This window comes from Odontesthes bonariensis, chromosome 7 (assembly GCF_027942865.1).
Source record: "Odontesthes bonariensis isolate fOdoBon6 chromosome 7, fOdoBon6.hap1, whole genome shotgun sequence".
NCBI lineage: Eukaryota > Metazoa > Chordata > Actinopteri > Atheriniformes > Atherinopsidae > Odontesthes > Odontesthes bonariensis.
The window spans coordinates 7519823-7537673 of record NC_134512.1 but is presented as its reverse complement, the minus strand read 5'-3'; the positions used below and the strand labels follow the sequence as shown (position 1 = coordinate 7537673).

General features: G+C 44.9%; 1 protein-coding gene across 2 annotated transcripts in view; it reads left to right on the top strand.

Annotated features, from left to right (window-relative positions):
• Positions 1 to 17851, top strand: part of pot1 (protection of telomeres 1 homolog) — a 106518-nt gene that overhangs the window by 54051 nt on the left and 34616 nt on the right. For both annotated transcript variants that reach the window (XR_012769997.1, XM_075469315.1), the window contains exon 11: positions 15397 to 15581. Coding sequence is in view for 1 of the 2 variants with exons in the window: in XM_075469315.1 (XP_075325430.1) it covers positions 15397 to 15581 (185 nt within the window). In the remaining variant the exon portion in view is untranslated. The remainder of the gene's footprint in view (positions 1 to 15396; positions 15582 to 17851) is intronic.

Sequence of the window (17851 nt, the reverse complement as noted above, 5' to 3'; positions counted from 1 at the left end):
TGGCTCTATATGAACGAATTGGATTATTTTATGAATTATGATTATTATTAATTAATTGAATTCCAATTGGCTTGAATTGGACTTACTATCGAAGTGCTTTGAGATGACATTTGTTGTATTTGGCGCTATGTAAATAAAAATGAATTGAATTGAATTGAATTGAATGGCCACCAAGTGGTCAGGGGTGTGAATTGCATTCTGTCAAAATGATGGTTGCCCCTCAGATTTTTCCGTCACTGTTTTAAAAAAAACGGTCTATGATGGAAAAATATTCGGTTAACACGACTCCTGATTAGGAGGCACATTGGTGAGGAGTGTGTAATGATTTGGCACCTCTGCTGGCCAGTCAATACTGGAATTATTGGACTATTACACACGCCATCTGTCTCAATCAGCACTCCTTTTCCTAAAAAGCCTTGTATTGTCCCACTCACACCCTCCTCTGCTTCTGGTTTGAGTGGAAACTGAGGACAATTAGGTCTGAACTCTAGTTTCACTGGATTAGCAGATTTCGCCAAACTAACATCGGCATAATTTTTAGACCACACTTGGTTTGGGATGTGAGATATAATTTCCTCCAACAAATCACTTTCACAAGTTTTTGCTTCTTTTTGATTTGCTTCTTGAACTGTTTGTTTTTCCAATCCCGTTGTAAGTGCCAGTATTAATATAAGACTAATGGTATCAGAAATGTGTGTTTCCACTAGGCGCCTCTAGGTGGCAGTAGTCATTTAGATTTGGTGAATTACTGTGTGTTTGAAAGTCATTAATAACAGGCACGTTCTGGAGACAAGATATGCGGTTTTCGGTGATGGAGCCTCACCTTTTCTGACCGCAGTTTTAGGACTTAAGAATAAGCAACATGAAGATAAGAAAATAGTTTTCAGTTTATAAGCATTTGGATCGTTTTGTTCTGTTTTGTTGTGCCTTCTTGAAGAAATAAATCTTTTGGTTTGGAAACCTAAAACGCGAGTTTGGAATGTGACTCAACACCGACCGTGTGGATCTACACCCGTAATTGCCTGTGGTTTTGCCATTGCTTATACGCTGCACAGGATTTTGATCATTGTTGCATTTTATGATTGGAAGATTAACGGATTCTCTGTTTGTTCCCACTTCATCCCAAAAGCAGTTGATCATGGGCCCCAGCCCCTTTGCTTTAATTCTTGTGAAATTCTCATTCACCAACAAAGTAACATGTGGAGCAGATTCTGGCACATTGTACCATTTAGAAATGAATGCATTTGGTTCCACATTCATGGCTGCCCCTTGTTTTCCAATGATAATGTACTGAGTTGTCAAATTTATCTCAGAGTGTTCTCTCTGTCAGTCCCATCACTCTTTGAACTCTCCACTTTTTGAAACATAATACATTGTGCAATGATAGTTGAGTGTCGGTTTTCTTGCTTTTGGACACTGGACTTGAATGTATTTTTCCCATTTGTTAAATGCAACTGTTACTGGCTCTGAAATGTCCCCCAACAAATAGATTATTGCTGTATCTGTTTGTGTTAACTCTGGAAACTCCAGACCTTCTTTATCCATGATTATATCTTGCGGGGAACACCAAATCTTAATTCTTAGTTTACACAAAGTATCTCTCCCCAGCAAGTGGAGTCTGACAAGATACACCGATTGGTATTTTAATTTTACTTCCCTCTGTAGCCAGACGCACTGGAGCAGTCATTTGTAGTAGCTGCTTAATTCCCGAGAATCCTATTGTCTCCAACAAATTTGTTTGACATGGGGAGGTGTGTAGCATAATTCTGACTTACACAAGTGTATGTGGCTCCAGTATCTACCAACATCGGAGTTGGCTTATCCTTGATTAGAACCTGCAGTTGCCTACGACCACCCTCGAATTCTGCTTGTCCCAGAGGCATATCCCTTTAAGTTTCTTTTTCAGCATAATGAGGTCATGCTCAATTGGATTGAAATCAAGTGACTGCTTAGGCTATTTAGGAATTTTCCATTTTTTAGCTTTGTGAAAACTTGTGTTGCCTTAGCAGTATCATTATCTTGCTTTAGGATGAAGCGCCTTCCAGTGAGTTTGAAGGCACTCACTGGAACTTGTGCAGAGTAAATGTTTCTATACACCTCAGAATTTATCGTGGAACTGCCATCAGCAGTTACATCATCAATGAAGATCAGTGTGCCAGTACCTGTGGCAGCCATACATGCCCAAGGCAAAACACCACCACCATGTTTAGCCTCGTAATTCTTTTTTTTTTTTTATGATGTAAACTTTTTTATTTTTCAAACAATAACAATGACCAAACAATAATCCACATTATATTATTATACAATATAAATTCAGTCCTTGACCAGTGACTTCAAGTGAATTATACAACATTACACACAAACAAAATTAAATAGTAAAAGGAACGAATGTATACAAAAAAATTAACAAATCAAAAAATATATGTATATAAATATAATCATACACATCAGTATTAGTATATTAGTAAAAGAATAATAATAATAATAAAATAGATAAATACAAAATAAATACAAACAAAAATGATGCCAAACGAAATCTGGACATGAAGTTTCAAGAGTTCAGCTGTATTTAGATGTTCTAGAATGCGCTGCTGAGGGTGGCAGCACGTTGGAGTAGCTCTGTACCTCACATTGAGATTTATTCTTTTTTCTAAATTTCATTCCTGTTTTTTCTTGGAAGAAATTGCATTTTTTGGACAACTGTTCCTTCCTGCCTTGGATGCTGTGCAGCTGGATTGATTTTTCCCAATACTTTTGTATATTTTGCTCTTTTGTTATGATCCATAACCATAGCAACAAGGTGGTTTACAACAGGGAGCAGCTGATTAACATTGGAAAAGCAGAAATAATTCGACAACTGAAGCCAGAAATCCCACTGGAATTGAAAAGGAGGCGTCGTGGATGCAGAGCAGGAGCAAAGAGGAGAGAAAGAAAGAAGAAGTTCAAACCATCTCTGCCATCCGTCATCATGGGCAATGTAAGATCGTTAGCTAACAAGTTGGATGAACTTCTAGCCTTGACAAGGACTCAGCAAGAATATCGGGAATGTAGCATTATGTGTTTTACTGAGACATGGCTGCAGCATCATATCCCCGTCTCCAGTGTCTCTCTGCCGGGCTTCCTGACTGTACGAGCAGATCGAGATTTAAAGAGTAGCAGGAAAAGGAAAGGGGGTGGATTGGCAGTGCTTGTCAACAACAGATGGTGTCACCCAGGACATGTTACTGTGAAGAGTCGTCTCTGCAGTCCTGACATTGAACTATTGGCAGTAAGTTTTCGTCCATATTATTTGCCAAGAGAGTTCACCAGTGTTGTTTTGGTGGCTGTTTACATTCCACCCTCAGCTGTTGCCGACACTGCATGTGATGTCATCAGTTCCGTTGTTGCTCAGATACAGACACAACACCCCAATTCTTTTGTGGCAATATCTGGTGATTTTAATCATGCCTCACTCTCTGCTACACTGCCAACTTTTCAACAGTTTGTCAGCTGCTCTACCAGAGAAAACAAGACATTGGATTTGTTTTACACAAATGTCAAGGATTCATACATTTCCAAATCAAGACCTCCCCTGGGTAAATCAGATCACAACCTTGTTTTTCTCTGTTCAGCATATAAACCCCTTGTCCAGAGACTACTTGTCACAAAAATTTTTAGTTAGAAAGTGGTCACAGGAAGCTGAAGAAGCCTTACAGGGTTGTTTTGATGCAACCAATTGGATTTCTCTTTGTAAGCCACATGGAGAGGACATTAATGCCATGACTGAGTGTGTGACTGACTATATAAACTTCTGTGTGGACAACACCATCCCCACCAGAACAGTGAGATGCTTCCCTAATAACAAACCCTGGATCACCAGTGAGCTAAAGGAACTATTGAACAAGAAAAAAAGAGCCTTTAGGGAGCGAGACAGGGAGTTACTGAGGAGTATACAGAAGCAGCTCAAAGTCAAGATCAGAGAGAGCAAGGAGGTGTATAGAAAGAAGCTTGAGAGTAAACTGCAGAGGAACAATATCAGAGATGTGTGGTCAGGAATGAAGAAGATCACAGGCCTCAAACAGAGGGAGGATTGGATGGATGGAAGTCTGGACAGAGCAAATGAGCTGAACACATTCTTCAACAGGTTCAGTTCAGGAACAAGCTCACCATCCTCCCCTCCTGTTCCCAGCTAAAGAGACATCCCACCCTCCTCTGACCCACAGCTTTCCTGTAACATCTCCACCTCCACCTCAGTAATGGATTCTTCTGCTTCCACTAGTTTGTCTTCAACCCAATCAGGAGATGCTGCTGTCCCCTTTGCCTCCACCTCCCACAACAACCTGATAAGGAAGGCTGGTTCTGTTCTGGGGACAACTGTGGAACCTCTGGAGACAATAATGCAAAGAAGGATTTTGCATAAAATCAAGAGAATTATGGACAACCCTGAACATCCTCTCCATGAGACTGTTATCGGAAAACAGAATCTTTTCAGTCAAAGGCTTCTTCAGTTTAGATGCAAAACGGACCGCTACAGGAAATCATTCCTGCCCACAGCCATCAGCATCTATAAAAACTCCTTGATTTAATTGAGCTACATCAACATTTAATTTCCCTCTGGGATAAATAAAGTATTTTTGAATTTGAATTGAATTGAATTGAATTGTATAAGCCTATTCAGATGCCTAAGTATTTGAGCTGGAGAGGGTCGCTAATTGAATATAAGCCAGGTAGGGGCCCCATTTTCGATCATAATCATCTAGTTTGTTCAATAATTTAAATGATAACCTTTCTAAAGAAGCTAGTTGGCCGAGAGAAGTATGCCAGTGATTAAGCGATGGAGCTGAAGAAGATTTCCATTTCAATATTAATAATTTCCATCCATCCATCCATCCATTATCTTCCGCTGGTCCGGGGATCGGGTCGCGGGGGCAGCAGCTTGAGCAAAGAGACCCAGACGTCCCTGTCCCCGGCCACTTCCTCCAGCTCTTCTGGGGGGACCCCGAGGCGTTCCCAGGCCAGCCGAGAGACATAGTCTCTCCAACGTGTCCTGGGTCTTCCCCGGGGTCTCCTCCCAGTGGGACGGGCCCGGAACACCTCACCGGGGAGGCGTCCAGGAGGCATTCTCACCAGATGCCCGAGCCACCTCATCTGACTCCTCTCGATGCGGAGGAGCAGCGGTTCTACTCCGAGCCCCTCCCGGATGACCGAGCTTCTCACCCTATCTCTAAGGGAGAGCCCAGACACCCTGCGGAGGAAACTCATTTCGGCCGCTTGTATTCGCGATCTCGTTCTTTCGGTCACTACCCACAGCTCGTGACCATAGGTGAGGGTAGGAACATAGATTGACCGGTAAATCGAGAGCTTCGCCTTCTGGCTCAGCTCCTTCTTCACCACGACGGGCCGGTGCAGAGCCCGCATCACTGCAGACGCCGCACCAATCCGTCTGTCAATCTCCTGTTCCATTCGTCCCTCACTCGTGAACAAGACCCCGAGATACTTGAACTCCTCCACTTGGGGAAGGATCTTATTCCCGACCCGGAGAGAGCATTCCACCCTTTTCCGGCCGAAGACCATGGTCTCAGATTTGGAGGTGCTGATGGTCATCCCAGCCGCTTCACACTCGGCTGCGAACCGCTCCAGTGAGAGCTGAAGGTCACGGCCTGACGACGCCAACAGAACCAAATCGTCCGCAAAAAGCAGAGACCCGATTCTGAGGTCGCCAAACCGGACCCCCTCGACGCCCTGGCTGCGCCTAGAAATTCTGTCCATAAAAATTATGAACAGAATCGGTGACAAAGGGCAGCCCTGACGGAGTCCAACCCTCACAGGAAACATGTCCGACTTACTGCCGGCAATGCGGACCAGACTCTGACACCGGTCATACAGGCACCGAACAGCCCATATCAAGGAGTCCGGCACTCCATACTCCCGGAGCACCCCCCACAAGAGTCCCCGAGGGACACGGTCGAACGCCTTCTCCAAGTCCACAAAACACATGTAGACAGGTTGGGCGAACTCCCATGCTCCCTCCAGGATCCTGCGGAGGGTGAAGAGCTGGTCCACTGTTCCACGGCCAGGACGAAAACCACACTGCACCTCCTGAATCCGAGATTCGACTATCCGGCGGATCCTCCTCTCCAGTACCCCCGAAAAGACCTTACCAGGGAGGCTGAGGAGTGTGATCCCCCTATAGTTGGAACACACCCTCCGGTCCCCCTTTTTAAAGAGGGGGACCACCACCCCGATCTGCCAGTCCAGAGGCACTGCCCCCGATGTCCACGCGATGCTGCAGAGGCGTGTCAACCAAGACAGCCCCACAACATCCAGAGCCTTGAGGAACTCAGGACGGACCTCATCCACCCCCGGGGCCTTGCCACCGAGGAGTTTTTTGACCACCTCGGCAACCTCAGCCCCAGAAATGGGAGGTCCCACGTCCGAGCTCCCCAACTCTGCTTCCTCATCGGAAGGCGTGTCGGTAGGACTGAGGAGGCCCTCGAAGTACTCCCCCCACCGACTCACGACGTCCCTAGTTGAAGTCAGCAGAGCCCCGCCCTCACCATACACGGTGTTGACGGTGCACCGCTTCCCCCCCCTGAGCCGCCGGATGGTGGACCAGAATCTCCTCGAGGCCGTCCGGAAATCGTTCTCCATGGCCTCCCCGAACTCCTCCCAAGCCCGAGTTTTTGCCTCAGCAACCGCCGAGGCTGCGTTCCGCTTGGCCTGTCGGTACCCATCAGCTGCTTCCAGAGTCCCACTGGCCAAAAAGGCCCGATAGGACTCCTTCTTCAGCTTGACGGCCTCCCTCACCACTGGGGTCCACCAGCGGGTTCGGGGATTGCCGCCACGACAGGCACCGACCACCTTGCGGCCACAGCTCCGGTCGGCCGCCTCAACAATGGAGGCACGGAACATGGCCCATTCGGGCTCAATGTCCCCCACCTCCCCCGGGACATGGTTGAAGCTCTGCCGGAGGTGGGAGTTGAAACTCCTCCTTACAGGGGATTCCGCCAGCCGTTCCCAGCAGACCCTCACAATACGTTTGGGCCTGCCAGGTCTGACCGGCTTCCTCCCCCACCAGCGGAGCCAACTCACCACCAGGTGGTGATCAGTTGACAGCTCCGCCCCTCTCTTCACCCGAGTGTCCAGGACATACGGCCGCAAGTCCGATGATACGACTACAAAGTCGATCATCGAGCTGCGGCCTAGGGTGTCCTGGTGCCAAGTGCACATATGGACACCCTTATGCCTGAACATGGTGTTCGTTATGGACAATCCGTGACGAGCACAGAAGTCCAACAACAAAACACCACTCTGATTCAGATCGGGGGGGCCGTTCCTCCCAATCACGCCCCTCCAGGTCTCACTGTCATTGCCCACGTGAGCATTGAAGTCCCCCAGCAGGACGAGGGAGTCTCCCGGAGGAGCACTCTCCAGTGCCTCCTCCAGGGACTCCAAAAAGGGTGGGTACTCTGAACTGCCGTTCGGTGCATAAGCACAAACAACAGTCAGGACCCGTCCCCCCACCCTAAGGTGGAGGGAGGCTACCCTCTCGTCTACCGGGGTGAACCCCAATGTACAGGCGCACAGCCGGGGGGCAATAAGTATGCCTACACCTGCTAATGGAATAATTTCCTACCCAGCATAATCGCTGTTTGGGCCCACTGCGAAAAAAATTAAGGCAGAGCACTCATAACTGAAGGGTCACCAAGAGTGTAGAGTCTATTCCAAAAAGGAATATCTTTGCCAAGGATCTCCCCCACTGTCCTATGAACTGCTGCCCAGAAGACCTGAACATCTGGGCACCTCCACAGCATGTGTAACAATGTGCCGCTATCCTGCTGGCATCTCCAACATTTACCATTATTTGCTAATCCCACCTTGTGTAGCTTAACAGGAGTCCATTATATTTTATGTAATATTTTAAATTGGACTAGTCGAGTCCTCAACTCTCTCAATACCCTCTTCCCATTCCTAAGTATCCCCTCCCATTCAGCCTCTGAGAAGGTATAATTTAAATCTTTCTCCCATGCTTGCTTAAGGGGTGATAGAGAGGTATCAGATTCCATTAATAACATCTTATAAAAAGTGGAGGCTGCATGTTCTTGCTTTAGTGCCTTCTTGAGATCTTCCAAGAAGCCACAAGTTGAAGGGGCTACCAAAGCCGAGCCAAAAGTTTTTAGTAATAAGTGTCGCAGCTGCATATATTTCCAAAAATCTTGTCTAGGTAGATTGAATTCCCCAGCCAGGATTTCAAATTACTTTAATGTGCCGTTGTCATATAGATCTCCTAATACCGACACATTTTTCAAAAACCAAGATTTCCAAAGAAACAGAGTTTTTTTGATACAAAGTTTTGGATTGTGCCACAGACCTGAAGTGTGATTAAGGTGTACGTTACATTTAAAAATCTGGGATATCTTTTTCATAAACCCCCTATGATGATAAACAACATTGGACAACGTGTACCTTCGCCCGGGCGTGGGTTACCGGGGCCTCCCCCTGGAGCCAGGCCCAGGGGTGGGGCCCGCCGGTGAGCGCCTGGTGGCCGGGTCTGTGCCCGTGGGGCTCGGTCGGACACAGCCCGAAGAAACTACACGGGTCCCCCTTCCGACAGGCTCACCACCCGTGGAAGGGGCCAAGGGGGTCGGGTGCATTGTGAGCTGGTTGGCAGCCGAAGGCGGAGACGTTGGCGGTCTGATCCTCGGCAACTGAAGCTGGCTCTTGGGACGTGGAACGTCACCTCTCTGCTGGGGAAGGAGCGACGCGCCTGAGGTGCTGTTTACACATACCCGGGTATTTTGAAAAACGAAGACCTTTCCCTTCGTTTGTGCCTTTTGTTTATACACAAACAGAGTTTTTTCCTCCGAAAACGAGGCATAAAAAAACCTCCGGCAAAAGTGGAGATTTTTAAAAAAACTCTGTTTAGCGTTTGTGTATAAACTGGTTGAAAGAGACAGAAACGGAGTTTTGGGCAATATCTGCGGTAAAAGACCGACGTCCATTGTTTATCTGGCAAGCATGGAGGTACAAGTAATAGCAGCATTTCTGTTTTTAAGAGCTATAGTCGCTTGTGTGCTTTTGAAAATTAAAGTCATACAGTGTATTGACCAACAAAGACGCATTAGGGCTCGGAGGGCAGCAATTGCGGAGCTTCTTTTGGCAGACAGAGCCCGGCCATACCACCGCCAGCGACAGCGATTCTGGGTTAGACCCGGACGGACTGCTATGTGGTTGGAAAATTTTGAAAATGGCCTTGTTGTCCCAGAGGAATGGAGGGAAAATTTCAGGATGTCACGATTCTCACTCCTTTCCCTAGCAGAAATGTTCTCTTTTAGGCTTCTGATTGGCTTGTGTGGAATTCTCATTGTTCTAACACTGCCACCGTCAGGCTTGGCGTAATTTAACAGCTCTTGATAGCGTATTTATGCTGATCAATATAGACGTGTTTTTTTTAAAAACCGGGGCTGTGTGCACCTAGTTATTTTTGCAATCGAAGGTTAGAAAATATGCGTTTATCAAAATACCCGGGTATGTATAAACAGCACCTAATAGTAAGTATTATAAAATGATCAGTAAAATTGCACATTCCAACTTATGATAACTTTAGCTGCAACAACGAGCTTTGCATTTCTCAAAATAACTGTTGAAGAACAACAACCAAAAAATGAAACATTTTCTCTCACCCAAAAGTCCTCATACCATCATAGTGACAAACCTTCTTGGTAGAAGTATCCAGTGAAAAGTCAGATTTCGCACATCAGTGTATCTTCATGGAGTTCGTGTGCCAGTAGCACCTCAGTCGAGTGAGTGGATAAACGACATGGCTTTTTTGTGGTCTTCAAAACGCCTGGGTCCCTGCGCAGTCTTACAACAAGCACAGCTGGGTAGTTTAGTGCAAAACGAATGTTCTTGTCGTGTAGAAGTTTCTTACATTCCTTAAACTTTCCCCGTTTTTCATTCAACATCTTGGAATAATCCGGAAAGACCATAATGCGCCGTCCTTCCCAAATTATATTCCCGTTCTTTCGCACAGCTTCGGCGATGCGCTCACGATCTTGAAACCTCAAAAATTTAGCTATTCTGGCTCTGGGGCGAGTGGGCTGCGCACCATCCTGGCTTCTGTGCATGACTCCAAGTCTATATGCTCTCTCAATTTCTAACCCTTTGGCAAAGTTGATGTCAAATAGCGTAGGAATAATCCCCTCCAGGAAAGAGACTGCGTCATTATTCTCGAGTAATTCCGGAAAGCCAACGAAACGTAAATTACATCTGCGTTCACGGTTTTCAACATCATCTAGTTTCTCCCTGAGGGCCTCGACCTCCTTGCTGGTGGCTGGAGGGTTAGCCTCTAGTCTTCCTTGTGCGTCTTCCAGAAACCCCAGGCGGCTCTCAACGTTGCTAATTCGGTTAGCGATGTCAGCTAGCCTACTCTCTGTGGCGCTTGTTGTAATGCAAATCTCTTCAAGTTTCTTATCATGGCTGTCCGATTTCTCCAGTATAAGCGCAGTGAGCTTAGCCAGCTCCCGTGCTACCTCACCAGGCTCCACCGCAGGCGCCGCCTCCATCTCGGAGCGTGGTGGAGAAGGGTGGTTAGCTTTAGCCTTAGCTTGACTCGTGCCAGCGACCTCGGAGCATTTAATGCTCCCAGTTCCCGTATTTGCGGCCGGTTTGGTTGTGCTTCTTGTGTTGTTCGGCATGGTAGCAATAAAAAAGGGTACCATGCGTATTATGGTCGCTCCTCGTTACATCAAAATGTAAAATCAGGTGCGGGGAAGGCGCAGAGCGCTCTCAAGCAGCCATACTTGCCAAGCGCGTCACGTGACTCGTTTAGCCTCATAATAACTTCCTTTACTTCATTGGCACAGCTTCTCTCCTCAGGTTGAACAATAAAAACTACAGACTCAAATTCACTACGGAATCACAAACATTACAGAAGCCAGTTGTTCCAAACATTATGGTGCCCTGAAATTAGGAGAACTATGTAAAAGGTCTTGTAATTTCTACGTGGTGAAACTGAAATGTGTGAAAATTATTTTAAATTTAAGTCTGGAATGTGCACTTTTATCACATCTGAATTGTTTGATTTAGATTTTTACACTGAGGAGCAGAAGGGTGGGCTGTGTGGTGGTGTGGTGGTTAGCATTGTCAACTAACAGCAAGAGAGTTCTTGGCTCAAATCCCAGCTGGGGTCTTTCTGTGTAGAATTGACATGTTCTCTACTTGTATGTACGGGTTCTCTCTGTGTACTCCGGCTTTCTCCTACCACCCAAAAACATGCATTTTAGGTTAATTGGTGTCTTAGGAGTTAGTGTGAGCATGCATGGTTGTGTGTCTTGTTTGTCTCTATGATGGACTGGCAACCCGCCTAAAGACAACTGGGATAGGCTCCATCTCCCACCCCAACACGACACTGAATTGGATTAAGTGGGTATAGAAAGTGGATGTATGGATGGAGCAGAGGGGTAACCCAAAGAAAAATTTGTCACAAACATAAAGTAGGGCACTGTATGTCTAAGGGAATACACTGAGGGAATTTCTGTGACCTCTAGTGCTAAAGCAATTTTTTATGAGGACAGATATCTGTTGGCTGCAAGCTCATTGTTAGCAAGTTGAAGGAAAAACTGACAAACTCATTTAACCAAATGCTTTGAGCAGCCTCTGAATCACTGTCACTAAATTGACTGCAAGTTTGGTGCAACATCGCCATCTGCTGGACAAGAACAATACATACAAGAACAATACAAACACCTGCACTAGGGAGGGCTTAGCACATACGGTTCAGTTTGGATATTTCAATCACCGTCAAGTATCCTGATAAAATATACACTACTTGATCACAGTTGATAACAAACTAGTGGAGAAACTGGGCCATCTAGCAGCTTTTCAAATTAGCTGGTGAAGACTAAACCAAAATTAAATCAACTTTTGGACTACCTTGCAAGATCACGATAGATAGAGAGATAGATAGATAGATAGATTTTATGAGGAAACTTATTATTTATGTTTTAACTAATTATTTACTCAGGGTTGGTCAATTAAAAAAAAAATAGCCTGAGTATAATACAATAGATATTAAGGAGTTACCTGTAAACATAAGCCCCTTTCACACTGCCGAATAACCCGCGTTTAATTCGCGAATTTAGCGTGTCCGCTGTTGTGTTCACACTGCCGACCCGGGCTGCCGCGTCAACTCGACTCGCCTTTCGACCCGCGTCGGACCCTAGTCTTTTTGCCGAGCCGAGTTTGATGTGAACACAATCGACGCGGGTCGGACGTGGGCGTGACGTGAGGAGTTTAGGCTAAAAGACAGAATGGACAGCTGATTCAGAACAACAGCGACAGGTGAGGACAAGTTTCACTCTGTTTTAGCCTACATCAAGTTGGAGACATTTTTTAATATGGCCAACTGGTGAGACAAGGAGGTCCGCGAGCTCCTCAGCCCCCGAACAGAGGACGTTATTTTCCGCCACATTTCGGGGACGGTGAAAGATGGACCTCTGCTGGAAGGGCTGGCGAGAAAGATGGGAGAGCGCGGTTTCCCACGCAGCAAGACGCACCGTAAAGTAACATCTCCATGAACTGCATTGCAAAAATGAGTTCTCAAGGTGTCCCGCCATCGTTTGTTTGAAAAATTTGATGCAGACAGGTGTATTTCACCCTACCTCCGACGCATGGCTTGTGCCTACGTCATTGTACACGCCCAGCATTTTATGTGTTTCGTGTGACGCTCTGCCACTAGGCAACTCCCCCTGAACTCGGCTTCAGGCGACACGGGTCACCCTGACACGCCAAGCGTTCACATTGCTCGACGCGGGTCGAAGGTGCAATTTGGACCCGCTAAGATAGCGGGTCGCAGTGTGAAAGGGGCTATAGTGGCAGATCTTTTATCAATTAATCAATATGTAATCATTAGTCAGTAGATAGTTTTTAATTGATCATACTGACCAGTATCTTCATGAAACTTCTGGAGTAACTTGGACCCAAGCGATGAACAGCACAAAATTAGTATTGGCCTTTTTTATTTCTAGTTACTTGAATATTAGTTTCTGTTTTTTGTCCATCCTTAGTAGCAAAACAGCAACCATAATCCAAATCAATCAATTACACCTTGATCAAACCCCCAATCCAATGTTTTAGATCAGATACCTACTGGAAAAAAATAAAAATCTCTTACTTTTGGAACTCAGTGTATATATTTAAGTATACATCAAGATTTTAAGATTTTAAGATAACACAATGGTGTCCGACAAAAACATATTCTGTCTGTGATTAAAGAGATAGTTCGCCTCTTTTGACATGAAGCTGTATGACATCCCATATTAGCAATATCATTTATGAACATTTTCTTACCCCCTGCTGCGTACTGTGAGCCGAGTTCCAGCCTCATTTTGGCGTTCATGAAGGTAGTCCGGCTAGTTGGCTGGGGCTTAAAAAATAAAGCGTCTTGCTTCTCAAAACAATATGCGTTCAAAAGAGTAATACATTTGCGTATAAACAAAATCGTTCAGCAAAAAAAGTCAGACCTCATAATCGCTTGGCGCTATTTCTCTCTACCTTTGTATCACTGCGGGACCGAGCAGTCCCCTGCTTCTGAGCAGGAAACACAGTAACAGGTGCGGCTATCGGCAGGTGGCTGAACGCATTGATATGAAGGTACAGAGAAATAGTGCCAAGCGATTGTGAGGTCTGACTTTTTTTGCTGAACGATTTTGTGATGCAAATGTATTACTCTTTTGAACGCATATTGTTTTGAGAAGCAAGACGCTTTATTTTTTAAGCCCCAGCCAACTATCCCTTTAATCACAGACAGAATATGTTTTTGTCGGACACCATTGTGTTACTTCGTCAACGCCACACGCCAAAACGAGGCTGGAATTCGGCTCACAGGCAGGGCCGTGGGAAGTAGTTTTTAACAGGGGGTGCGGTTTACAAAAAAAAAAAAAAAAAAAGGGGGGGGGGTTCTCAAACTGTGGGTCGCGGCCGCAAACTTGTAGAATATTATGTAAATACAATAAATAGCTGTATATATCTCCTTCAATGAAATATTTTAATGAGCAAAAAACTGAGCCTTTCCTGCAATCTGACCGTGGAACTCTACCCATGCTCGTGTGTGAAGGGCTCATATTTTGCAACATTGTTGCGAGCTTTAATTATATTAGAACGTTGTTTAAGTTCCTGTTGTTACATTGTGTTTAATCGTGTCCTGAACACACAGTTTAGGTCAGTGGTGGCTTTTTCGCCCTCGTTATGGTCAACGCAAACACCCATACCATTCCAAAAAAAAGTATGCAGCCTCATCAACTGGTAAAATATTGCATTTTATTAAAGCACTAAAAATTCATGGCAACAAGGGTAGCCTATACATTAGGCCTACTGAACTCATGTGTGTGATGTGTCCCACGTCAGCTCACACAGCATCAGTCGAAAGTAATCACTAACAGAACTAATTAAGAATTAACTACATGCTGCGCGGTGGTAGCTGCAATAACAGCATCGTCGAAAATAACTCAAAACTCAAAAAAATAACTATGCGTACATTACTGCTCGGTGGCAGCTGGCTTAACAGCATTTTAAAAAAATTAGGCTATATAGAGAACAGAATGTTGCTGGGCTGAACTTGTTGGCCACACCTCCATCGAGGGTCTCTGTGGATGACGAGCACAGACAGACAGACAGTGGACATTAAACCAGAGGTGCCATAATATCTTAAACCACGTCTCATTCTCAGCCTCCTCATGGAATGAGCCTACACGCAGGAGCAGGACTCGCGTGCGTGTGGGACGTGGGTCCAAGTAAACCGCGCTGTCTCGCATTACGGAGTAGCTACACATCTCAATAGCAACTTTGTAACGGTGGACCGGAGCAGTGGCTCAGTTGGTAAGAAACGTGCTTCCGTTGCTTGAGTCGGAACGTTTGTGTTTTGAGACGCATGTTCGAATCCCGATCGGAGGAGACTGTACAATAGGTTTTCATGAAATATATTTTTGTTAGCTCCCCACCATCTCGCAATGCACATTCAGCAGGGGGTGCAGCCGCACCCCCTGCACCCCTAGTTCCCACGGCTATGCTCACAGGCCGTAGCAGGGGATAAGAAAATGTTCATAAATGATATTGCTAATACGGGATGCCATACAGCTTCATGTCAAAAGAAGCAAACTATCCCTTTAATGTTGTACATGTTTGTGTCACTGAACAAACATTGAATCTTTACTTGTTGAAGAACGCTACTTGCATGACAACAGCGCAAGTGGGTGAATATGAATCCTGTGTTGAAAATATGTAGTCATATCTATCATACAATGGTCTTTCATTTTGTAATTTTTTTCTTTCTTGCTGTAATATATTTAAATTAAAAATGTCTTAACATTGATGTTTGTTGCATTGCTGTGTTTTAAACCGGTCCATTTCTTTTCTCAGCCTGGAGATTTTCTGAGGATCTACAACCTGCGAGCCATCCCTGGATCCAGTAAGGTGCCTGGCCTCACCAGTAGCCAAACAGAGGAGGTGGATCACCTGGCTTTTCATCTGCATGGGGGGACGTCTTATGGCAGAGGGATCCAGGTTCTTCCAGAAAAAAGTCCTGTTGTGCAAAGGCTGAAGAGGTAAGACAGAAGATGATGGTCAAATGCAATTAAAAGTTTGGGGAATTTAACTTCATTACTGCAGAATGAGCTCTTGGTTCTGGTCCTGCTGCGTAATTCAGAGGACTAAAGCAGCATTAGTGTAGACTAAGAAGCAAGTAGCTGAAAAGCACTTTGAATTGAATTGTGCTCTACAAATAAAATTGCTTTGCCTTGCAAGAGGGTTCCAGGTTCGATTCCCGGCTGGGTGTAAGCGTGCATGGTTGTGTGTCTTGTTTGTCTTGGTGTGGCCTTGTGATGTAAAGTGCACATATATGAATATATTATTTATGTGAACAATTAACTCATTGGCTGCCAGCCATTTTCAGTTCAGAGAGACCCATACTGCCAAGTGTTTTACAGTATTTTGACTGATTTTCCAAGACCCACAGAAAAGTGTGTCTTATGACTATGTACACACCGAAATTACCAAACGAAAGAGTAGACTCCCTTCTTTCATCAGGAAAAAAAAGTTTGTTTCTACCATTTTCAGTCCTTTAGTAATAGACAGTAGAACATAGGTTGGTTTCACCAAAAACAGCTGTTTGACCCAAAAAACGCTTCTTCTTTTTTTGTGCAAAGTGGCACTGCTGCCACCTTGCGGGGTAATTTTGCCAGTATATTCTCTGTTTAGTGTTTACAAGCCTAAGATTTAGTGACAAACTCCGCTAGATTGTCCCCCAGCCCGCTCCGTTAAAAAACGCAATTGACGTCTATAGACGTCTTTGGCAGTCAGCGTTTTTTTTTTAAATTGACGTCTATAGACGTCAATGGCACCGAAAGAGTTAAGCAAGTGGAAGATGAAATGAAGTTACAGATTATGCAATCCCTTCACATTTTAAACAAAATCATGTTTTATTTTCATTTTACAATTTACATTTTAAAATAAAATAACAGAAAAGGAAAAAGGACCACAGCAAAAGTTTGGGCATCCTGCATAGTTAAAGGGATAGTTCGCCTCTTTTGACATGAAGCTGTATGACATCCCATATTAGCAATATCATTTATGAACATTGGGCCTCATGCAAGAACATTTTCGTATTTTAATTCTAAATTTCTCTCACTTTTTTCGTAAGAAGGTCTGTTCGAGACACGCCACGTCAGATTCAACAAACGCTCTTAACTTCGGAAAAAGTGTGTGAACGACCTGCGTAAATGATGAATCCAAGAATGGCATCAAGGCGCAAAAAAAACTTTACAGGCTCTGAGATTGAAGTTCTGCTTTCAGAGATCCACAAAGGAAAATTTGTCATTTTTAGCAGTCAGCAGTGGAATTACGGGACCTGCTAATGCGAAGAAATGGGAAGCAATTATGAGTGCTGTTTATTCCGTGTCACCTGTTCGTAATGTCACCGAAATAAAAAAGAAATGGTTTGATATGAAAATAAACGCTGTATCGAGACACATCCACCTGGCCTTCAGCTCGGTGCACTCCACAACAGCACGGGTGCTTTGATGCGTATATGTGTGCAGTCTATTGCTCCGATTATGATTGGCAGTCCAGCCACGGCATGAAAGTCTCTCTTAATTTGTACTTGTTGGACAGCGGTGTATGGGAATTTGATGTACCGTGGGTGATAAACTGATGAGAGTTTTGATCACCAAGGGGAGCGCACGACTCACAGAGACACACCCGATCTGTCTCCAATGTCCCTCTGAAAGGTTCCAGTGGCCAAAAATCCAAGGGTGGTGAGGACCTGGACGTGTGGTGGAATTGGGTTTGATCGGCGTGTTTCTCTCTGGAGTTGTGGCTCCAGCAAGCTGCATATTTGCAGCAGCACAGTCCTTGGCAATCTTAATCGCGATGTCAGCCATTCGTCTGTCTCCACGTGGATATCTACACGGTCTCTTCCAAGAGCCTAAGGCATCCAAAAGTAGCAAGTCAGCCGCTGGTTACACTTCCCATTGACCTTGTTATATACAGTCAAATTAACCTTCAATTAGTGCATAATTTAAGTCAAACAGAATAATGTCAGCATAATAATGGGGTATAATGTATATATTTATTTATGATTGCTTCAAAGTAATTAAATATACAATCCATTATTATTCATTTTACGAAACTCCTACGACAGGTCTGGATCACTCGTAAATTCTGTTCGTACCTGAAAGAAAACGTAAAATATGAAAAGATTGGTGAATGCGCAAATTCTCTTAAATCACTCGTACAAACGATTTATGAACAGATCTGTGCGTACGAACGGTTCTTGCATGAGGCCCAATGTACTCCGGTGATAACTCAATTCACATTG